The sequence below is a fragment of the Leguminivora glycinivorella genome, chromosome 12 (assembly GCF_023078275.1).
Source record: "Leguminivora glycinivorella isolate SPB_JAAS2020 chromosome 12, LegGlyc_1.1, whole genome shotgun sequence".
NCBI lineage: Eukaryota > Metazoa > Arthropoda > Insecta > Lepidoptera > Tortricidae > Leguminivora > Leguminivora glycinivorella.
In genome coordinates this window covers 18,054,623-18,079,836 of record NC_062982.1, presented here as the reverse complement: position 1 = coordinate 18,079,836, position 25,214 = coordinate 18,054,623, and the positions used below count along the sequence as shown (strand labels likewise).

General features: G+C 38.8%; 1 protein-coding gene across 1 annotated transcript; it reads right to left on the bottom strand.

Annotated features, from left to right (window-relative positions):
• Positions 1–8,630: 8,630 nt before the first annotated feature.
• On the bottom strand, positions 8,631–15,567 carry LOC125232029. Its single transcript, XM_048137640.1, has 2 exons — positions 14,482–15,567; positions 8,631–8,642 (listed from the first exon to the last, which is right to left on the bottom strand). The coding sequence occupies exons 1-2, from the start codon at positions 15,565–15,567 to the stop codon at positions 8,631–8,633; spliced, it is 1,098 nt and encodes a 365-aa protein (XP_047993597.1).
• Positions 15,568–25,214: the final 9,647 nt, after the last annotated feature.

The window sequence follows — 25,214 nt, the reverse complement described above, 5'->3', positions numbered from 1 at the left end:
AGGTAAATTGACAGCGGTTACCACATACCAGCATACCTAATCTATGCTATATCTAATGCTATGCTGTCAAAATGGCTACTTAAATTAAATAACCAAATTAGATTGATCGGCCAGTCTTCATACGTTCTCAGATTTTTTAAAGACGGCTCCGAACTGTTCAAACAAGTTTGTATTTTATTGGGTTTCACAGTTGTTTTTTCATAATTGCGTTTCATAATGATCGAATCAGGCAATGATCTTTAGAAATCGAAATAATTCCTACTACAATTTTTCTTCATAATCTCAATTTTAGGCGCAACGTAAAGAAAACGGGACACTCAATTAGCTGTCGATAGGCTGTTTAGTACGACTACATCAAGCCTTTTAGTGCTCAATATGTAATATCATTTCATTACGTAAGGAAAGACCTAAGCCCTCCTACGTGTATACATACAACACGGCTGGTCAACTCTACTGCCGTGAGTGTGATCGAATTTTTCAGAGCAAGTTTGGCCTGGTTAGCCAAGCCACATAAGAGCTCATAAGAGGGAAAACTCTTGACTGCTGAGGTCGCCGTCATTGAAATTGATGTGGAGGACTATATGTAACATCAAATAGTTCAGTCTAATAAGCGTGTTAGAAGCTTGTAGATAATGTATTACTTATTGGCATTTTTAAAGATGTTGAACTCTATGGTACATTAGTAACGAAATAAGATATTTATAACTTATCGTTTTGGAGCATTAAACACTAAATCAGAAAAACAAAGATTTTAATCAATGTAAAAAATCGATCGCACAGCGATCGAGTCTCCATCGAATTCCACTGGTACCCAATCTGGTGTTTTTTACCGTCCGCTGTCGCCCACATCCTAACTAAACTAACTATTAGTCAAACAGCCAGCCACATGTTTGTTTGCCGCGGGTGGCATATTGTCCGACGCCCGAAATAGATGCTTTCGAAAAATATAAACTTCCTAACTCTTGCGGTTGTCTAAATATTATAAATATGGGATAATTATGTAATGAGGAAACTATTGTTTTTTGAGCGTTCCCGATGTGAAATGTTGTTAAATCGGAATTTAGGTAATACCTCGTAAGAAGTATTTAAGTAAATAATTATGTACTCGTTGTTTATATCTTAATATTCTTAATCATATAATAAGACTGATTAACACATTTTATATACCTAAGTAGTTCAAATAAGTTCTATAAATATCCTTATTCAAGTGAAATACTTATGGAAGTTTTCATCATCTTGAAACAGAACTTCTTCCGTGTAAAACATGAAGCACAATAAGTACTATTTAGGCATGGAACGCCACAAATACAGGTACCTATATTTGTAAGAAGTAATTAGTAGATTCTACTTCTTAGTTAAGCAGACCAAAATAAATTTTATTGCCAATTAGTGTCAAAAAAATGCAGCAGTAATTAAAATAAAAAAAACTTTCAATTTGTAGAGGTTAACGATGTTCATGTGTTCCAAATTTCAAAGCGATAGCATAAGTAGTTGTCGAGATATTTAGCAATGTGAAAGACAGACAGATAGACTGATGGACAGAGTCACACCATAAGTGCGTTTTCACATTATCCGATCCTATATCGGATGTCGGACCGATATCACATACATTACATCGCAATTATCGGATCCGATAATGTGAAAGCGGACTAAGGGTTCCTTTTGTACCTTTTTGGTACGGAACCCTTAACCCTTAAATGCATATTGTTGCCATTTGGCTACAATGTATGTATATTTTGTATGTATGTATGTATATTTTGGCTAGTTTATAGCCAAAATATAAGCTGGACTTTTTTATTTATTTTTCTTAGATCCTACATCTCAATTACTAAATAAAAACATTATTTCCAACCATTTAAGAAAAAATGGCGGAAAAGTGTGAAAAAACTGGATGATGGTGATTTTTAGTACATGATTCAGGTAGATTTTTTCAGAGTTAGTAACTATTTTATGTTTAATCATTTTATCATAGGGGTTTCTCAAATAGTGTACCTTTTTAATAGTAGTAAAAGTTTTCTTATAAATTTTACTAGTAATTATATAAATACGAACGAAAATACGAGATCCACTTTGTCGAATAAATTAGCTATTAGTACAGGTATTTTGACAAAACGAGAAACCAAAATGTGTCATTTACACGTTTACAATCTCGATAGCGTATCGGTTATAAAATATTATTATAATTAGTAGGTGCAAAAACGGCCGGTCGTAAATTTCGGCTCGTTGCAAAGGGGCTAATAGAATCATTATGGGAGTCGTAAAATAGCCGGTACTTCGGGCTGATGGTTGGAATGGAAGTTGCTGTATACACATACAGGTTGGAAATATAAGTCGGGCCCTGGAGGAAAACTACCTTAAATCTTTAAGCTGGCTCATTTTACTTAAAGATGACATTCCATTATTTTTAAAAAGAAACAAAATTGTATTCGAAGATTTTCTAAAAGTCACTTGCCTCGACCGGAACTCGAATTAACTAAAATAAAAATAAAACACTCGCTATTTTATTATGCTGATATTGCTGATCGATACCATTATTATAAATAAATAAATAAATATTGGGGGACACCTTACACAGATCAACTTAGCCCCAAACTAAGCAAAGCTTGTACTATGGGTGCTAAGCGACGATATACATACTTAAATAGATAAATACATACTTATATACATAGACAACATCCATGACTCAGGAACAAATATCTGTGCTTATCACACAAATAAATGCCCTTACCGGGATTCGAACCCAGGACCGCGACTCAGCAGGCAGGGTCACTACCGACTGAGCCAGACCGGTCGTCAGTTGATATTACATTTTCATTTTTATCTTGTAGATTGATTACCACAGATTTCTATGTGAGACGGTCTCAGTAGATTTAGGATTATCTAGCTACAAATTTCACAGCAGTATACTTTTTAACTCATGTGACTCTTGTAACTAAATTACTTATTTAGATACCTACTTATACCTACTTTTTCCTGATAAGAATACGATACTGAGTACGCCCTTAAACGGATCACCACCATTTTTGTTACACTCTGTATACATAGAAAACATCCATGACTCAGGAACAAATATCTGTGCTCATCACACAAATAAATGCCCTTACCGGGATTCGAACCTGGAACCTGGATTATTCAGGATAACATTTCTTTAATAAACACCTGGTCTTAAAAATGAAAAGAATAAAATTAAATCGAAGATTAACTTTCTTTTACTATCAATTTAAACTTTTCCTTTGCGACTTCTAGAAAAATCTTTGAACGCAGTTTTGTTTTGTAATGTCTTCTTTAAGTAAAATGAGCCTGCATAAGGATTTAAGGCAGTTTACCCTCTGGGCTTTATCTTTCCACCCTGTATATTTGTAGATAATGTAATATCGATGGGATATTGCTTGAAAATCCAACAACTTGCGAAGTGTCTGCAAAACTAGTATAGGTAGGTACTTAATGGATGTAAAAGTACAACTTAATACAATCAGTGAATGCCCCCCTGTCTGCTCTTTTGCTTTCTATCACATAGAAAAAGTATGTTATTCCTATTCCACTATGAACTTATTTACTTAAAATTATCTTAATACCAAAACCTTCGGTAGCGGTTCCATCTATTAGATTTGCCTGAATTAATTTGCATACAAATTGCTGCAGATATTAATTTGTATTTGTACCAATCCATTCCAAGAACCGTCTGAACCTGTAATATAAAGTTATTAATGGTTGAAATACCAATCAGTAACGCCTAATGGCGTCTGGAGGTTATTTTAATCATTAATTTAATGTACTTAGTATTTATTATGTTAGAGATACTTTAAGACAAGGTCACAAAAAATCAGAGAATCAATAAACCACTTTGTGTATTTATTTGGATAAGAATACCAACTTTTTCATATTACATGTCTCTATCTCTAATGGACTATTAAGGGGAGCCAGAATTTTGTTCTTAATTACATTATTTGTATTCTTTAAAAAAAATAAAAGACACTTACGGCTTGTAGGTTCCCGTGAAAATGGAGAAACAGCGGTATCTGAAACAACATTTAAAGTAAATTAGACGCTTTAAATGCTTATGCATCTCAGAAATCAATAAAGCGAATCAGTGGCCATGAAAATAACTGGACCTAAGTGACTCAAGCTGTTTGGTAACATAAAACAACAGATCTAAAGTTTAAAACCTATAAAAATTCCGTACTAAAATAATACCTACCATCTCAGATAAATGATAATGGACATAATATTTTGAGGTACCTTTATTTCAATTTGGTCTCAAGAGCATCGCATCGAAAAGGACTACAGAATAAATACGTTTTTGTGCAGCAGCTGACGCCGCGGGACGCCGTTTTTTCGATCATAAATATCAATTCACGCAAACCAACGAAACACATTTGTACTTATTTAGCTCGGAAGGGACGCACGGGACACTTAAAACTTCCTGCGCAAATTTCTATTATTATACTTATTACTAACGTTTATAGCTCAAATAAAATACGAGAATTAAACGCGTGATTTATTATGTAAATGCAGTTAAATTTAAAACCTCTCGCGAACCGTCGTGTCACAGCTGCAAAATGGACAATAAATTATACGGTTTATGTAAACCTTGAACGAATGTGAACCTTCGCGATCGGAAATGTAAAGCCGAGCCGAAAATAAGACGAAATAGAAGACGTAAACGTGTAAGCGAAATGCAAAACGAATCAAACAAGCCGCAAATTACGTTAACTTAATGCTGTTTGTGCGTCGATTCAGAGCGTAAATTATTTGTAAACACGGCTTTAGGAGGCATATTCAGAAACAGAATGTGATATGAATTCGATTTACATATTAATTCATCTCTGTCAATCATCATATAGTGGAAAGGTGTGCGGAAAGAGAAAAGTTGTAGGAATGTATTGAGTCCCATACATTTTAAGAGCAGCAAAGACTATCAAGGAAGTTCTCATTAATTTCTATCATTATGTATTAGAATTTAAACGCAAACACTAAAATAACGTTTTATTTTCGTAATCTCTTTGGACATCAAATGGATTGCTGCGCTTAATAATAGGATATACCTAACTATATTGATATTAATTTAGATACGAATAATATGACCCATCAGAATACGGCCCAGGAGTTCCAGAACCGTTTAAATTGCACGTGCTAGCCGCCATATTGGCGTTCATAAAATGGTGTCGCGGCAAAATGGCCGGCGTGGCCGAAGCTTTACAGAATTTCTAGATTAATGACTTAATTGTCCAAGTTTAACTGTTAAACGGTGAAGTTTGAATGGGCGAGATGGTGGACTGCGAGTGCGACACTTCGCAGTTCGAGTAATGAACGTATTGGGCGGTTTTAGCCACTTTGAGGGCACTTGATTACCGTTTGTCTTGGGCACGATTGAGTCAGATTCATTCAAGTTCGTTTCAACGAGTTAAAACTTTATTGCTACTTTTACTTGGCTTTTGGAGATTGGAGTCTAATTTAGCACGTTTGTTCACGAATTTCCGAAGAATTGACTTAAGTACTTAGGTATATTCCTGCTAAGACTGCCTTTTAGCTACATTTTTACTTATGCCGCCCTCAGGAAATTGTAAATGCAAAAACGTACAAGAATAACCAAGTCTTATCTACAAGCCTTCAGACTTCTCAGTTTCTAGTAAACCAGTAATCGTAACTCGTAAATATTACGCTACTTTATCGTACTGCAGCTCGTGGTAGCAACAGCGGCTCAAATTCAAACCTTATTTCTGATTGCTAAGGTACGTTTAAGATTGTCTGTTCAAGTTTAGGTAGTCTAGGTCCGCACAGGCGATTCGTTCTGAGTTATCGCAGGTCAGGTCGAGTTGATAGCGTTGTTTTTATACCCTACTGTTGGAAGGAGGTTACTGACATAAGTCATAAGACAGCTTCGCTTCTTATGTGGTTCTCAAATAATATACGTTTTTGAAAATTTCATTACAAATTACGCTCAATGTTGCTGTATTTCACAGAGAAACTCGGGAAATCAGCCATAACATATTGAAGAAAAATTACGGACGTACCTGTCACAAGACTCGCAAGTAATAATTCAATGTAAAGTTTGAGTTGTAACTCGTATATGAGGCTAAATATCAATTTGAATTGAACGTCGAATCATTACGTCTTTATCAGTTCAAAAGATATGACATGTTACGTCAACAATGTACTTCAATTAGCACCCTTAGATATGCACAAAGTTGTATGCAAAAAGGTCACTTTTCTAACTAACTGTACAAGAATTAACTTGTTCTACGGTATCATTATTATAATGTGAGGTGTTTTCTTCTCCCGTTTACTCCAATATTGAGAAAGTTAATAAATTAACCGTTATCGACAAGTGGCTCAGTTTCTCGTCCTTATTATAAACCCTTAGCACGAGTAAGCGATCCGGATTTTCCATCATAAAGTCTGCTTATGGTGCTTATAGCGAGCATTCGCTTCAAGAAATTCATGACCCGTGTATACCTAGAACAGTACTTGAATTAGGTAAGGTCCATACGGGTAAGTGTGTCATAAGGTGAAGTGTGCCTGGCTTTCACATTTGGTCTGTTTAAACCAGTATTCAGTATTTATTAAGAGGTCATACATTTTCCACAAATTGTGAGTAGCAAGTAGCTAAAGTATGAACTCGCAAAAACACCTGCGATCATGAGTAAAAGGGTCAAGTATGAAGGCCAGACACACTTCCCATTATCACACTCTTACCCGTGTTGGGGGACACCTTACACAGATCAACCTAGCCCCAAACTAAACAAAGCTTGTACTATGGGTTCTAGGCGACGATATACATACTTAAATAGATAAATACATCCATGAATCAGGAACAAATATCTGTGCTCATCACACAAATAAATGCCCTTACCGGGATTCGAACCCAAGACTTCTTAGCAGGCAGGGTCACTACCGACTAAGCCAGACCGGACGTCAAACCTAACCTTACCTTACCTTATTGACCTTAGGTACTAAGGTTTTGAAGGTACAAGATCTCGCATGCAAATTTTCCTACATTGATCGGCTGGCTGAAATGAATATAACCTAAATTGTCAGCCATCTACCCAATTATAAATCGCATGCGAGTTCGCACGACTTTTAAGAGCCTTAATAAATTGCGGAGTGTCTTCAAAACATGTATATTATAAGTACGGATGTAAAATTACCTCTACAACCTAATAAACAGCTCGCCGATCGTGTGGGAAATTATAAAAATCAAGAACCCCGAACGAAATTTCGTCTCTGTGTCGCATTTAGCAAATTTATAAGTGCAACAGTGAGTTAAATTAAAGTTTCGTAAGTAGTTTGAGCCTCGAGGTAGGTCTAAAGCTATAAGTTGTCATAGACCATGTGCATACTGGTTTCAAATAGCCTAGGCAAGCGATATGAATAAGAACCTAGCTCGTGATTAAATCAACTGATCGGAACTAATCCTGTCGGCGAACCACACATTACCTTACCGTAGGCGTATTTATAAACAAATTCACACCAAAACTAACACTAAAACTATGCTTATAAAGCTCAAAATGTCTTTATAATTCCCTGTTTACACTTTGATACAATCCAGTGAAGACTTAACCGTATATGTATTAAATTAAGGTTGAGTTTATTTTGTCAGGGTGTTGAAGTAATTATATACAGGGTGTTGACACCTACAGGCCTAGAACGTTAGTGTGATTTAGCTTATCGCATCTATATCCTTTTCGCACCTTCTGTCAGTGTGAAGAGGACGCACCGACGCGATAGGCTATATCACACTATCGGGCTAGGCCCTCTGGCTTATACCCCTATACATAAGGAATAGATTAAGGCACGATACGATACCGATACAATCTAGATTATTAAGGGAAAGAGAGATTATTTTAATAGCTCCTTGATTTGATTGTATTTATGTGTTTGTCTACAAGATTTGTAAATAGTTATTTTATTGCAAATTGAAGTGGCTGATAAGCTCAGCTTAGTTTATCGTTACTGCATTTACTGCATATTGTAAACATGCTTTAAATATCAAGTGTCAACTTGTTATAAAAATCCAAGGTTGCATTGAAGTTCGATATTTTTTTTGAAAATTTTTCCCCTCTTTTTACTCAAAGTTAAAGAGAAGGATTAAAGATGAATCGACATATTAGGTATTTAATGTTTGTAATGCCTGTGAAGGGGTACTTTTAACTGAATAACTAATTGTACTAGGTGTCATTTCATCTTACCTTATCTTATCGCCAAACCTAGTTACTGAAACTAATATTATTTTGTACCTATATTAACAAAGATCCTACCAAAAATAGCTTACAAATCTTATTAGATTAAACTTCCTCGAGACGAAACAAACCTTAACTCAGCTTATGAAGTCCTCACAGACCGTACTCATATTCCGAAATAAACATATAAGCATGCAATTTTCCACATTTTCATAAAATTCTAAACTTAAGGAGTTTAAGGCGGGCTTATTCGACGATCTAATTTACTTGAGTATGCCTTAATTAGACGTCTGGTATATTACCCGGTCATAAGTCAAAACGTCATAAGTCTATAGGTTTTATATAACACATAGTACTTTTTTCGTCAGGTAGCCTATTTTACGCTCGGTCCTAAAGGACGTAAGTGCTCAAGTTTTCGGTAAGAAAAATGCCCTTTTCAAGATAAGTTCGTTACGACCGAGCCTGAGGAGAGAACGGTAATAGGTGAGTCTGAATCTAATTAATTTTCAACTTATACACGTTCAGTTTTCTCTAGAGTTGGCAGGAACTATGTAAATGGTAAGTGAGACAGTTTTATGCAAATTATGTGGCCTTATTTAATATCAGCTGGTTAAAAGCAGGTATTTAGTCAGCATCATTAGTAAATAATTTATCAAACAACAAACCCATAATATCTGTTACACTATGCCGTAAAAAACTATTTTATTCCCATTTTCAAATTCACCCTGTAGTACTCAATATTTTTTAGACGCAACTATCCATTTAAACTTCAAAAATTACTGCAATTCAACTAAACGGAACCGAAATCCTTGAAAACGTCAAATAAATTACCCAAAACGTAAGTAGTACTTCGAACTTATTACTTTCGGGTAACATTGCAAATTAAACAGAAAGGTTTTCAATCGGCCCAACTTTTCTGAAGTGGTTTTAAATATTCTAGCCATCCTGGGCCCGTAGCCGAATGGCATTTCGCGACTTGCGAGTCTTGCGACGCCAAACGCCGCCTGGCCGACTGAAATGCAGTCTGGCTCTGTTGCGCCAATACGCGACGCGACAAATAATGCGACGCGAAACGCCACCGAATCGCCGCAGAGAGGTAGTCTGGCTCTGTCGCAGCAATACGCAAGAGCGATAGAGATAGATAGACGAAAGAGATAATAGTGAGCGTTTGTGTATTCGGCTACGCACACTGGGCTGACTACTTATCCAGTCGAGCATCGTTTCGCATTCCTACAAAGTAAGCTTTTATATCCTATTTGCTCAAGTAAGTTTTTGGATTTTTTACGACAAAATGCGATTGGACTTGTTCTATAGGTAATACCGAATATATTACCTATGCCTATGTGTAAAAGTCGCAGTGTTCGCAAAAGATCAAGTACCTACTCGTAGATATATGTGAGTGTGCACGGGAAAACGTCCCACTTTGTCGATTGCTATAAAGCCGCTTTGTCAGTTTATTCATATAAAGATACAAGTAAATCTCGCCTTAATGGTTACCGACAATGTAGGACGTTTTACTAAACACACTCACATATATTGACCGGGATAAACTCTAATGAAACTAACCAAGAATCATTTAAAACCCGTACTCGTGGATAGACTAAGGTACTAGTATTTCTGTTATGTTGCCGTGGGTTTAAAACAATAAAAAAAAACGAAATTAGTAATAAAATATTTTAGAAATCGAATCAAGATAAATAAATAAATATTATAGGACATTCTTACACAGATTGACTGAGGCCCACGGTAAGCTCAAGAAGGCTTGTGTTGTGGGTACTCGGACAACGATATATATAATATATAATACTTATATACGTAGAAAACATCCATGACTCAGGAACAAATATCTGTGTTCATCACACAAATAAATGCCCTTACCGGGATTCGAACCCGGGACCGCGGCGTAGCAGGCAGGGTCACTACCGACTGCGCCAGACCGGTCGTCAAATCTATGGATAGTTGGATACCTCAGTTAACTTGATCTTAGAATAATAAAACAAGACGTTAATGATGGTCAATAACGTAAGAGTATGTTATATGTAATTGAAGAATTTAATATTAATTCAGTTAATCAAATACAAATCAGTGGCATACCATGCAGAATTGCAGACCCTTAATCAATTCCTAATTAATCAGGATAACTCGTTATCAGTCGGTTCAGTTAAGTACCTAATATTGGCATCAGCAAAATATACTCTGTCAAACAAGTCTGTCAGTAAATAAGAACAAAGAAAACTATATACATCCTTTTCTTTAGGGTGCTAGAGAAAAGGATACCTATAGTTTTCTTTGTTCTTATTTAGTGACAGACTTGTTTGACAGAGTATAGTACATATCGACAGGGACAATTATTTAAGTCTAAAAACTATTAACTCTCTTGTTTTGAAATGTAAAGCTTATTTTGTAATAGAATTTGCCTTGACCAATTATATGGAGGAACTGAAGGCACAAGAAGTTAAGATCTTTTCTTGATGAACATTGGGGATTGGAGGGTATTTATTTGTGTGATGAGCACAGATATTTGTCCCTGAGTCATGGATGTTTTCTTATGTACAATATATAAGTATTTGTATATTACATATATCGTTGTCTGAGTACCTGCAACACAAGTCATCTCGAGCTTACCGTGACACTCAGTCAATATGTGTAAGACTGTCCTATAATATTTATTTAATATTTAATTGGGGATTCTTCATTTTTGTACATCTATGAAGATATTTGTTTTCCTAAATGAAGGTTCCTGTTGTTTCCTCTAAAAATTTTATAAAGTTTTCGAGTGCTTTTTAATTTATTGGAAACTTTCCGAACTTGAATAATTCTGTTTAACTGCCTTGCTCGAACGCATAGTCACTGTAATATTATGTATTTACTTGCCAAAGTAAAAAACATCGTATCGTACAAAATACTTAATTAAGCACCTGTGGTATCAATTTACGACAAAAATTAAAAATTGGTAACCGAGCACAATCAATAAAAACCTCCTTAACGACATTCCGGGGACTGTCATTGGACCACCATAAAAATATTAATAAACATACGGACTGTCACAGATGCTATCGGCTGATATATGACTACGGGTTGCGGACAAATGTTCCCATACATGACTCCTTGCTTGGTTCCAAATGCCTAAAGAATATGGGAAAGAAGACGAGAGAGAACCAGTTTAATTCAAGAACGCACACCAATAAAGTTTCGTTCTATTTTGGGATCAGAATAAAAAGGTTACATTGAAAAGGACAGCGGTTGGTGCTGATATTACTAATGGGAATATGTGCGTTCGACTATAACTCCGTTTAATATTTAACTTTTTGTGTTGACGTTTAAAGTACAATTTTGAAAATTAGAGTACGATTGAGACTTTACCAAAAAAATGTCCACCGTGTATAAGAATTGTTACGATTTCGGCTGTATGTTGAATTTGGAATGTATTGCTGCTTTTGTACGCTTGTGTTCGAACCAATGTGGAGGACTTTATCATGGAGGAAGTATTGGACTGAAAATTTGTCTGTGTGCCGTATTTGATGTATGAATGCAATGTGAACGAAAATTAAAGATTTAAGCGTAGATGCGTATTAAGTATGGATAAGGAACTTTATTATGTTACTTCATATTTTTCTTCATTTTTTCGCAGGCTCCACTGATCGGCCGAGAAAGAGATATACCAAAAAGAAGAGTGGACCTTCTGGGTTCAATTTGTGGCCGTTCACAGAAATCATAGGATGTACAATACAATTGCTATCAAAGCAGTGATTGAACACATTATTCTCAAAATAGAAATAAAAGTTAACTTTTCATGAAATCTCATGATGTCTGTGTAAGTAAATACAAATTCCGGTGGATATCCACCACTATAATGACTACAGTACGAAACTAAGGATTTACATCACTTTACAAACGTACAACAATTACATTTTGTATGCGTAGAATTTTACGCCATTTACGAATAAACGTCAATGTCACTTTTAGTATGCATGTGGAAGTGACATTTGGTTAAACCTAAGTATGTATAAATAAACTGCCGAATCTACAACATATGTTATCTATAAGAAGTCGTGTCGCATCGATCCCGCGATACTATCGACACTCGACAACGACACGTAGGCTGCGGGTGCGCATGTCACCAGTCACCACACATAAATAATCATAACCAGTATTTTTACAGAGGAGTGAGGTGTGGAGGCGATCATTGGAGGAGGCTGGCGCAAGTGGACTAGGCTGGAAAGATTTGGAATTAGTCTCCCATCAGGATCTTGAAAAGTGGAAGATTCTTCTAAGAGCCCTATGTCCCTAATGAGGGATAACAGGATTACATCATCAACATCATCAGTATTTTTACAGACTACCAAACTCGCCGCTGCCGACTTTGGAAGTTTGGACAGAGGTTGCACGGTAAGGTTGTCTTTGGAGTCAGAGGGTGGATCTATCAAATTCGGCTAGTAGCGCCAGAACAGTAAGTAATTAATAAAAGTTTCAAATCATAATTTGCCTGATGATGATTCTTACCCTTCCTATCTAAAAACAATATATATGGAAACTGCCCAGATAATGTGCGGGATAAAATACTTTAACTGTGCTATTCCTATCGGGTGACCATGTACTTAGATATTTTTGTATAAAAACATAATTTATTATGTTATCGATGATTATGGAATGTTGTGACAATATCAATATTGTTTATGTCCTCACTTGACACCAGTGCTGCAGGCTGTTTCGACACCTTACTGTTACGCCGTGTCTTGCGTGGGCGACGATCGCGCGACCGTCGCCGTCGCGTCTCATACTTCCATATCGATAAGGTTTGATTTCGTATGCGTCGCATCGCCGTCGCGCGACCATCGCGCGACCGTCGCCCACGCAAGCCACGGCGTTAGTGGTGAAAGCGTCAAAGAAACTCGATGGCTATGTTACAAACATCTTGACGCGTAAACAGCAAGCTGAGTTTAGGTATTATAGTTGAACAAATATATGACTGACCAAGATCACTGTGGCGAGGTTAATATCTTAATTTGCATTTATATACTACTCAAAAGAAAATAACGGCCATTAAGAATTTCAGCGATTGCTTTTTCTTAATTCAAGATAAAAAAGGTAACCCCTCAAGCGCTTACCAAAATTAAATTTCAAAAGATCAAAAAAGAAAAAAAAATCGCGAGTAGGTACAATATGTAAATGTAGTCAACAATCAACACTATCTCATATTTAAATTTGGTAAACGACGAGGCACCAGACATTCTGTTTTCCAGTTACGCTTTTCATGTAGCGTGGCCCTTATTTTCTTTTGAGTAGTATATAGCAAATTACTTGGTGTTCTCTCAATGTAATCTTCAACCAAAAAAGGTACTTCAATTAGAATCAATGTGTTTGCTTCTCTCATTGTATAATCAGTCTATTTTTTCAAAAAAACGGATGGTTTCATAATCCACTACGTAAAATTTACAAGCCTTCCTTTAGGTATCATAAAACTTTTTCACTACAAAGTCTGAAAGCAATAGCTTCTTTATAACACTTTAAGTTCTCGCGCTTTGTACACATATTTAAAGTCACACACAGGTCGAACGCGATTAATTAACATTATTTTTACCTTTTTTCCCAACGTTTCGGCCAGGTTGCACTGGCCGTGGTCGCGGAAGACTGACGTCCCAGCAAAGTGTCACCGGAGATGTAAACAACACAACACAAGACTACCCGATATTAATTTATATAAATGTTCGGGGTAGACAAATAAATATAATCTACCCGCTTTTAGTTATTGTTTATTTCCCACCGCACGACACACAGCACTCACAACATCCGCGCACTGGTCCGAAGATAGATCTTTTGGTTTGAACATTTGAATCACTGGTCCCCATGTTGGCGATAATCTATACCCGTCTTCCCTGTTAAAGTTTTTAGGATATTTTTTAATTTCGATCGCCTCCCTCACAATCCGGGGATAATAGTGTCGCTCGGTGGAAAGAACTTTGGGTTTGTGTAGCTCAATCCAGTGATTCGTTTCCGCAGTAAGCAAGTGCTCGGCGATTGCAGATTTGTGTATATGGCGATTTTTAACTGCCGCTATGTGTTCCTTCACCCTCTCTTGAACGCTGCGCTTTGTTTGGCCAATATACGCACTTCCACAACTGCAATCTATCTTGTAGACACCCGGACTTTGGTACGGAATGACATCCTTAGGACTGCGTAAGAGACTCGCTACTTTAGATAACGGTGTGTATACAGTCTTAATGGAGACTTTTCTTAGTACTGATCCAACTTTATCCGTTATCCCTTTCACATACGGCAAAAAGGCTGGTTGCCTGTCAACCTGCGGATGTCTCTCCCCCTTCTTAGTCTTGCGCGGGATTGTCTGCAAATACCCATTTTTCCTCAGCACCTTCTGAACATGGGCTAACTCCTCGTCTAAGTGTTCAGAGTCACATAAGTCTCGAGCCCTATTAACCAGGGATGTGACCACCGATTGCAGATGTCTCGGATGATGATGGGAAGAAGCTTGCAGGTACCTGTCAGTGTGGGTGGGCTTTCTGTATACGGAGTGTGCCAGGGTTCCATCTGGTTTAGCTTTCAACTTTACATCCAGGAAAGGTAGGGATCTGTCGCTCTCCATCTCGAAGGTAAACTTTACCTTTGGATGGATGGAGTTTAAATGGTCAACGAACCGTTCCACTGTATCGGAGCTGCCCCTCAAAATGCAGAACACGTCATCTACGTATCTCTTCCACAGTGTAATCACAGGCGGTCCGGAGCGTAATGCTAACTCTTCAAAATGCTCCATCCATATGTTAGCAATTACTGGGGCTACTGGACTGCCCATTGCTACTCCATCCACCTGCAGATAAAACTGTCCATGGTAGAGGAAATAATTCCCCTCCAGACAATGCTCCAACAGCGTGACGTACCCCTCAGGATGACCGTTCTCCACGAGTTTCGTCTTAACAATGCCCAGACACTCCCTTAATGGAACATTGGTGAATAACGACTCCACGTCAAAACTCACCATAATCTCCTCTGGTTCCAATTTTATGGTCTTCACAATGTCAATAAAATGACGAGAGTCCTTTACAAACGACGTAGTCTTCCCTACTAGCGTTTGCAATACACCCGCAACATGCTTCGCTAAGTGGTATGAAGGAGATCCAATCTGACTAACAATAGGCCTCAAGGGTATGCCAGACTTGTGCACCTTTGGTAGCCCATACAACTTCGGTGGTTGTACCACTTTTGGCCTATGAAGATTGGTAAAGTCGTCCCCAGTAAACAACTCCTCGTGTTCTTTGATGAGCTTCCTCAGACGTGTTGTGACCCTGGCAGTAGGATTGTAGTTGACGGGTTTGTACACACTCCTATCAGCAAGAAGAGCCTGAATTTTGCTGTCATAGTCTAACCTATCCATGACTACAGTCGCGTTTCCTTTATCAGCTTTTAAAACGAGTAAATCCTCATTGTCCCGGAGGGCTTTTAAAGCATGACACTCGGCTGTAGAAATGTTGCTTTTGGGCAGTCTGACCTTGCGAAGTAATACCGAAACATCTTGGCGTACAGTTTCCGCATCATTTGCCGGCACTTTGTTACGGATTAATGCCTCCTCTACGCTACATATGATGTTTTCGTAAGGAACTCGTTTTGGGGTAAGCGCAAAATTCATGCCCTTTGACAAGATACCTATTGTAGGCTGATCCAGAGCTTCCTTTGACAGATTAATTACAGTTTCGCTTTTCTCCACTGACGACTCATCCCGCTTGTCATCGCGTTCCCGTTTCTGTCTCGAGATCAATCTGTCAAATTTTTGCTCATGTGTATCCCCACACAACTTATATTTCTTTGCTGCCTGCAAATACGTTACCCGGTCGCATAACTGAAAATCCTCTGGTGTTTGGTAACTACTGCACTCCAGATGTAAATTATACAACTCACTTTGAACACAAAACAATTCTTGTCGGTGATTTTGTATCAATCTCCTTAGTAGTTTGACACTTGCGTTTCTGAGAATGTCTCCGGAACGTGCGATATCTCGACGAGGCGCTAATCGCACACACGCCGGTATTATGTTCCAATCGCGGCACTTCACTAGAAAGTCCAACGATGTTTCCAAGAAAGCACGTCTTTTTCGAAGTTTCTCAAGGCGTTTTAATTGAATTGCACTTTCCTGCCCGTAACGGTTTGCAATATAACACTTTAAGTTCTCGCGCTTTGTACACATATTTAAAGTCACACACAGTCTTCCGCGACCACGGCCAGTGCAACCTGGCCGAAACGTTGGGAAAAAAGGTAAAAATAATGTTAATTAATCGCGTTCGACCTGTGTGTGACTTTAAATATGTGTACAAAGCGCGAGAACTTAAAGTGTTATATTGCAAACCGTTACGGGCAGGAAAGTGCAATTCAATTAAAACGCCTTGAGAAACTTCGAAAAAGACGTGCTTTCTTGGAAACATCGTTGGACTTTCTAGTGAAGTGCCGCGATTGGAACATAATACCGGCGTGTGTGCGATTAGCGCCTCGTCGAGATATCGCACGTTCCGGAGACATTCTCAGAAACGCAAGTGTCAAACTACTAAGGAGATTGATACAAAATCACCGACAAGAATTGTTTTGTGTTCAAAGTGAGTTGTATAATTTACATCTGGAGTGCAGTAGTTACCAAACACCAGAGGATTTTCAGTTATGCGACCGGGTAACGTATTTGCAGGCAGCAAAGAAATATAAGTTGTGTGGGGATACACATGAGCGAAAATTTGACAGATTGATCTCGAGACAGAAACGGGAACGCGATGACAAGCGGGATGAGTCGTCAGTGGAGAAAAGCGAAACTGTAATTAATCTGTCAAAGGAAGCTCTGGATCAGCCTACAATAGGTATCTTGTCAAAGGGCATGAATTTTGCGCTTACCCCAAAACGAGTTCCTTACGAAAACATCATATGTAGCGTAGAGGAGGCATTAATCCGTAACAAAGTGCCGGCAAATGATGCGGAAACTGTACGCCAAGATGTTTCGGTATTACTTCGCAAGGTCAGACTGCCCAAAAGCAACATTTCTACAGCCGAGTGTCATGCTTTAAAAAGCCCTCCGGGACAATGAGGATTTACTCGTTTTAAAAGCTGATAAAGGAAACGCGACTGTAGTCATGGATAGGTTAGACTATGACAGCAAAATTCAGGCTCTTCTTGCTGATAGGAGTGTGTACAAACCCGTCAACTACAATCCTACTGCCAGGGTCACAACACGTCTGAGGAAGCTCATCAAAGAACACGAGGAGTTGTTTACTGGGGACGACTTTACCAATCTTCATAGGCCAAAAGTGGTACAACCACCGAAGTTGTATGGGCTACCAAAGGTGCACAAGTCTGGCATACCCTTGAGGCCTATTGTTAGTCAGATTGGATCTCCTTCATACCACTTAGCGAAGCATGTTGCGGGTGTATTGCAAACGCTAGTAGGAAGACTACGTCGTTTGTAAAGGACTCTCGTCATTTTATTGACATTGTGAAGACCATAAAATTGGAACCAGAGGAGATTATGGTGAGTTTTGACGTGGAGTCGTTATTCACCAATGTTCCATTAAGGGAGTGTCTGGGCATTGTTAAGACGAAACTCGTGGAGAACGGTCATCCTGAGGGGTACGTCACGCTGTTGGAGCATTGTCTGGAGGGAATTATTTCCTCTACCATGGACAGTTTTATCTGCAGGTGGATGGAGTAGCAATGGGCAGTCCAGTAGCCCCAGTAATTGCTAACATATGGATGGAGCATTTTGAAGAGTTAGCATTACGCTCCGGACCGCCTGTGATTACACTGTGGAAGAGATACGTAGATGACGTGTTATGCATTTTGAGGGGCAGCTCCGATACAGTGGAACGGTTCGTTGACCATTTAAACTCCATCCATCCAAAGGTAAAGTTTACCTTCGAGATGGAGAGCGACAGATCCCTACCTTTCCTGGATGTAAAGTTGAAAGCTAAACCAGATGGAACCCTGGCACACTCCGTATACAGAAAGCCCACCCACACTGACAGGTACCTGCAAGCTTCTTCCCATCATCATCCGAGACATCTGCAATCGGTGGTCACATCCCTGGTTAATAGGGCTCGAGACTTATGTGACTCTGAACACTTAGACGAGGAGTTAGCCCATGTTCAGAAGGTGCTGAGGAAAAATGGGTATTTGCAGACAATCCCGCGCAAGACTAAGAAGGGGGAGAGACATCCGCAGGTTGACAGGCAACCAGCCTTTTTGCCGTATGTGAAAGGGATAACGGATAAAGTTGGATCAGTACTAAGAAAAGTCTCCATTAAGACTGTATACACACCGTTATCTAAAGTAGCGAGTCTCTTACGCAGTCCTAAGGATGTCATTCCGTACCAAAGTCCGGGTGTCTACAAGATAGATTGCAGTTGTGGAAGTGCGTATATTGGCCAAACAAAGCGCAGCGTTCAAGAGAGGGTGAAGGAACACATAGCGGCAGTTAAAAATCGCCATATACACAAATCTGCAATCGCCGAGCACTTGCTTACTGCGGAAACGAATCACTGGATTGAGCTACACAAACCCAAAGTTCTTTCCACCGAGCGACACTATTATCCCCGGATTGTGAGGGAGGCGATCGAAATTAAAAAATATCCTAAAAACTTTAACAGGGAAGACGGGTATAGATTATCGCCAACATGGGGACCAGTGATTCAAATGTTCAAACCAAAAGATCTATCTTCGGACCAGTGCGCGGATGTTGTGAGTGCTGTGTGTCGTGCGGTGGGAAATAAACAATAACTAAAAGCGGGTAGATTATATTTATTTGTCTACCCCGAACATTTATATAAATTAATATCGGGTAGTCTTGTGTTGTGTTGTTTACATCTCCGGTGACACTTTGCTGGGACGTCAGTCTTCCGCGACCACGGCCAGTGCAACCTGGCCGAAACGTTGGGAAAAAAGGTAAAAATAATGTTAATTAATCGCGTTCGACCTGTGTGTGACTTTAAATAGCTTCTTTGTCCAAGTTTCGGTTTGAAAGTCTCACAAACCATAGTCTCACTCTCAGCTATAGATCAGTCGCTACTGTCGCTAGCTGCTAAATCCTAGTATAGGTATATTTTAGGTTCTTAGTTCTCAATGATAATACTGTTTAGCTTTTTTGAGGGCTAAGTCCTGATTTGAAAGCCTCATAGACCAATAAAATAGTCCTGCACATACATTAACCACTAGCTGTTTGTCTCTTTCACCTATTTGCAATCACCTGACAAAAGTCGAATCATTTATTCAGGGTTAAAAAATACAATAAAAAAAAGTCAAAGTCATAACCAAACCCAAAAACCATACCAACAAAAATAGTTCGTGATCAGCAGCGCAGGCTTCGTCAAGTGGACATAAAACAAATCAGCTACAGGCTTTATCACCTACATACATATAAATGAAATAATCCGCAACAGGCTTTGTCAAACTTAAACACTATAAACTACCCTATGGTGCCAACCCTGGATCGTAGCTGGCTTTGCAATTAATTAGGTAATGTGGGTACATAGGTAGCAAAGCAAATTGTAAAAACATTTTAAAATGTTCCCTCTTACTTATAAACGTAATTTTGTTCATCTTTGTCCTCTAAGTCTTCGTTTGAAAGCCCCAGACCAATAGTCCCAACCATCGATCAGTCGCTAAATCCTGATTTATCTGGCCGACTACATTTTTGTTCGTAAGTGGATTACCGGCTACCGAGTGTCTGCAACTGTTGTTTAGGACGGAATGAGAACATTCGGACTGTACAAAGGATTTAAGGGAATAAAGATCTAAAAGTTACGAGTTTATGAGTATAAAGAAGAATTTCCGAGACAAGGTTCTGAAACAATACTTACCTATAGTTTTGACTGTCAAAAGTGTGTATATCTGGAAAACGGACAATTAAGAAGATAAAATTATAGCCCTTTATTCATTTGGAATGTGCCTTGATTAATAGGCTTCTGTCAGCATCGAAAATACTATGACAGCCAAGGCGCCAAATATAGGAACACATCTTTATTTTTCTGGTAACAAATGTGTCTTACGATATATTTGGCGTTTTGGCTGTCACAGTATACTCGTATCCGATGCTGGCTTATACTACTTAGCTTAAAAAGCTTATTTAGAATGATTCTATGAACAGGCTTCGCTCCAGAGCTCCTCCTCTTGACACACGTTTCACCTATGACAGATGTGGCAAAAGGTGTCGTGCTGCCATCGGACTAGTAGTCCTACTAAGCCACTAAAGACGATGTACTGGTAACACACCACACAATAAAATCACTGCAACAATCATCTGCTATAAGATGTCGTGGCCAATGATGATGATGATGATGTATTAGAATACGACTTCTGTATTTGGTGCCTCTAAAGTACCTGTCGTCATTACTTTGGAAAAATCTCGCATCTCACACTGCTCCTCAGCGTTGAGACGTAGTAAGCCTACATGCATTCCATAGCTACATACGTAGTACATTTTTTTGTTCATTCACAGAAGAAGATACAAGTTCATTTCAAAGTTAAGTTTTTAAAATTAAATGGCCTCAGTCCATTGGTGAGACTATTTTGCCAGGAGATATAAGCTAATTGTTATTGATTTTGGTACGGTAAGTACGACAGTGTACGGTAGTTGGCACTTGTAAATTGATAGCTAGATTTTACAAGGGCACGTGGACTACCGGCCGTTGACGACAAAAAAGTGGCTAAACGCGTTTCGAAATTAATTCTTCATCAGCTTCTCACTATAACATTAGTTTACTGCATAATAAGCTATCGATATTACACTTTAAACAACATTAATGAGCAAAAGAAGGAGAAATTATTCACGACACGATACCGCTAAGATGGCGTTCGAACCGGAAGTCTTTTTCAAAGCATACCTACTGACGCTATGTGTATGTGCTTAGGTTTTACTACAATCCTAATCTTATCTACAAAGTACAGTTTAGTCATACCTATAGAGAACAGTGTGGTCTCATCAGCAGAGCTATCTCATCATTAAATCAACCCTATGCGCCGGAGCAGTGCCCTTGCCGTGATTGGGCGCGTTATTGTTATTAATTATTTATTTATTACTCCTGACTTGTGAGGGATGCGCGCTGTGTGATGAGAGGAGCGGAAACGGGTGTGTTGATTTAATTTGTATATGTATCTCGTACGTTCTCCGTGTGGTGACGGGATAAGAATGTCACCTTCTGCTTTTTTCCCTTGGGAGTCTTAGAAGTCGACCGAAATGGGTAAAATTGTGGTGTTGTGTGGGCGATCGGCTAGCAACCTGTCACTGCAATATCACAAATTCGTTTTGGTTCAAGCCTTTAATTGCTAGAGTGGCACTGAAACTCGAGCAGCTTCATGACTTTCAGGTGCTCTGCCTACCCCTTACTAGAAATACAATCACGACTTTCGGTACGTGTGTGTAAGTACACCTACCTACCTATGTGATGTACACCTACCTACGTCAATAGTTCTTGCACAATTCCAAAGAAGGGATGTGACTGTTTTCGAGTCCTAAGAGGGGTATAGCCTTTTACATATAGGTCAAAGTAGATGTATAAAAGTATTGCTTCAACGGTATGCCAAGTTCAGTATATGCTATGATTCCTGTAAGTAACTTAGGTATATTGCATAGGCAACTAATACATACTTAATCGTAAACTAGAACTTTCCTTTGCTAATCCGCGAATAGATAACGTGCAAGTCAATCAGTGCTAACCTGTTATAATTACTTGCGTATTTTTTACATGCAATTAATTTTCCCACCCTCCCACCGCAAAAATAAAAATAAATACGCAAATAAATATAACAACCCACCACCAAATATACAAAACTCGACACGTGTTTCGCCTCTCTACGAGGCATCCTCAGGAGCTGATGTTGACGGTCCGAAGTCCCGCAACTGACTGATCGTCCCCAGAATGGTCGGCCATATTTATACTTTGTCCACCCCCTACCAAGCAAGTTAGATGGAAAAATTCGTAATAACGGCGATGACGCAACATTCAACTGCTCATTAAGGATTAACCCCCTATTGTTGTACCTAATTATCTCCAACTGTTCTAGAACCCCCAAACGCAGCCCTTTCTCACATACATGTAAAACATCAAAAGAATGATTCTCTGATACAGTATGGTCACTCTCTATCAAATGCTTTGCAAAATTGGATCTCTCTGGATGGTTGTGCCTGTATGATGCCATATGCTCCTTATACCTAGTAGTGAAATTGCGGCCCGTTTGGCCCACGTACACTTTGTTACAAACATCACAGCTCAACTTATAAACCCCAGATTTTTTCCCTTTCTCGATCCTATCTTTTCCGTTACAAAGCTTGGAGTGCAAAGTGTTATTTGTCCTAAAGGCCACAGGAATGCCGTTTGACTTCAAAATCTTATAAATGTCCTCTGACACTTTGCCAACATAAGTAATGCTCGCTTGACACCTCTTAACCGGTTCAGAAGGACGTGCCGCATACAACATATTGTTAACCATAACCATCCGCTTCTTTCTGATGATGCCATCAACGATTGATTTATCATAACCGTTCGAAACTGCCAAGTGGTAAATATTGTCCAATTCGGCTCGATAGTGTTCTTCAGAAAGAGGCACAGACAACATCCTATGCACATAACAGTGAAAAGCGGCCAACCTATGCTGCCAAGGGTGTGTAGAAGAAGCTGGTATAACTGTATCAGTATGTGTAGGCTTGCGGTAAATTTGAAATTGATGGCTATTATTAACTCTAGTAATGGTCAAATCTAGAAAATTCAATGACTTTTCTTGCTCTAGTTCCTTCTTAAACTTGATCTTTGGATGTTTACTATTAAGCCCAGTAACAAATTCATCCAGCAGGTCCATACTCCCCGTCCAACAAATAATCAAATCATCTACGTATCTGAAGTAATACAATATATTATCATTCCCTGCAATATGCTGGTTCTCAAAGTGGTCCATAAAGATATCCGCCATTAAAGGACTCAGTGGAGAACCCATGGCTAAACCATCACTTTGCAAATAATACTGTCCCCCGAATCTAAAATAATTATGTTTCATACATATAGCAGTTAGATCTATCAACTCATCTATCTCCCCTGGATGTAAACGTTGCTTTTCAAAAAGGTCCCTTAGAATATCCAAAGTCTCCCCATAAGGCACATTCGTAAACAAACTATCTACATCCAACGAAAGCAAGACAGCATTATCTGGAATAATAATATCTTTGATCTTTTCTATTAACTGCAAACTATTCCTCAAACAAAACTTCGGCCGGAACTGAGACTTTTCTCTAATAATGTGATTCAACCTCTTAGCTAGACTATAAGTTGGTGCACCCAAATATAGCAGCAAATATAGCTTGGCAGCATAGGTTGGCCGCTTTTCACTGTTATGTGCATAGGATGTTGTCTGTGCCTCTTTCTGAAGAACACTATCGAGCCGAATTGGACAATATTTACCACTTGGCAGTGTCAGAGGACATTTATAAGATTTTGAAGTCAAACGGCATTCCTGTGGCCTTTAGGACAAATAACACTTTGCACTCCAAGCTTTGTAACGGAAAAGATAGGATCGAGAAAGGGAAAAAATCTGGGGTTTATAAGTTGAGCTGTGATGTTTGTAACAAAGTGTACGTGGGCCAAACGGGCCGCAATTTCACTACTAGGTATAAGGAGCATATGGCATCATACAGGCACAACCATCCAGAGAGATCCAATTTTGCAAAGCATTTGATAGAGAGTGACCATACTGTATCAGAGAATCATTCTTTTGATGTTTTACATGTATGTGAGAAAGGGCTGCGTTTGGGGGTTCTAGAACAGTTGGAGATAATTAGGTACAACAATAGGGGGTTAATCCTTAATGAGCAGTTGAATGTTGCGTCATCGCCGTTATTACGAATTTTTCCATCTAACTTGCTTGGTAGGGGGTGGACAAAGTATAAATATGGCCGACCATTCTGGGGACGATCAGTCAGTTGCGGGACTTCGGACCGTCAACATCAGCTCCTGAGGATGCCTCGTAGAGAGGCGAAACACGTGTCGAGTTTTGTATATTTGGTGGTGGGTTGTTATATTTATTTGCGTATTTATTTTTATTTTTGCGGTGGGAGGGTGGGAAAATTAATTGCATGTAAAAAATACGCAAGTAATTATAACAGGTTAGCACTGATTGACTTGCACGTTATCTATTCGCGGATTAGCAAAGGAAAGTTCTAGTTTACGATTAACATGGATTTCCGCAAAGTAACGCCTGATTCCATCGATTAATACATACTTGATTGTGACTTGTGCTGCTGCGCCTGACTCCCGCTTTCTTCTATCACCAAGTTGCAATATTAACCGGGATTGAAATAAATAACAATTTGACATCCCGTCTCCGCGCTAACTAGACATAAATCATGCGAGCGCCGGAGATTTGTCACATGCACTCCTCATGGCGAATGATCCTTACAACTTAAACCTTCTTCCACTGACACATAACCTACCTATGGTCAGTTACATTTCGTTCTGCGGGCCTAGCATGCTAGTGTGATTACAGCCCGATCGTGTCTGTGTCCTTTTTGAACTTACAGAAAGTGGGAAAAGGACGCATCGACGCGATGGGCCATGTGTTATATCACGCGACCGTGCTTGCCTGCTTGCTACAGTTATTTAAACATACGTCAACCTTTTTGCAATGAGATAAGTTCTACTAAGCTTATTTTTGTTGTATATTGCTCTACATGTTACACATAGCAATGTCGCAAGCCAAATTCCCATAGAGCCATGAGAGCGCTCGCATAGTTACGCACTAATGAGGCGTCATCATATTATTATGTCAAAACCGTCGTCCTTTGAGCTGCGGCTTCATTTGATAAAAAAATGTCAAGTAGTTAGAGTTACAGGGACGCGCTAAAAAGTATAAAGGATGCATGTCAAAAAACATTACTATTTTATGTAGCTTTAGAGTCCAATCAAGAAAAAAGTCGAATTAATGTAAATTGATTGTTTAGTTATCGTCATCTAACAGACATATTGAATTCGAATTTAAAATCTTGACATTCTTATTAAACAGACTATCTAT

Coding starts and splice junctions, on each gene's coding strand:
- LOC125232029 (XM_048137640.1), bottom strand. CDS start 15,567: ATGGATAGGTTAGACTATGACAGCAAAATTCAGGCTCTTCTTGCTGAT.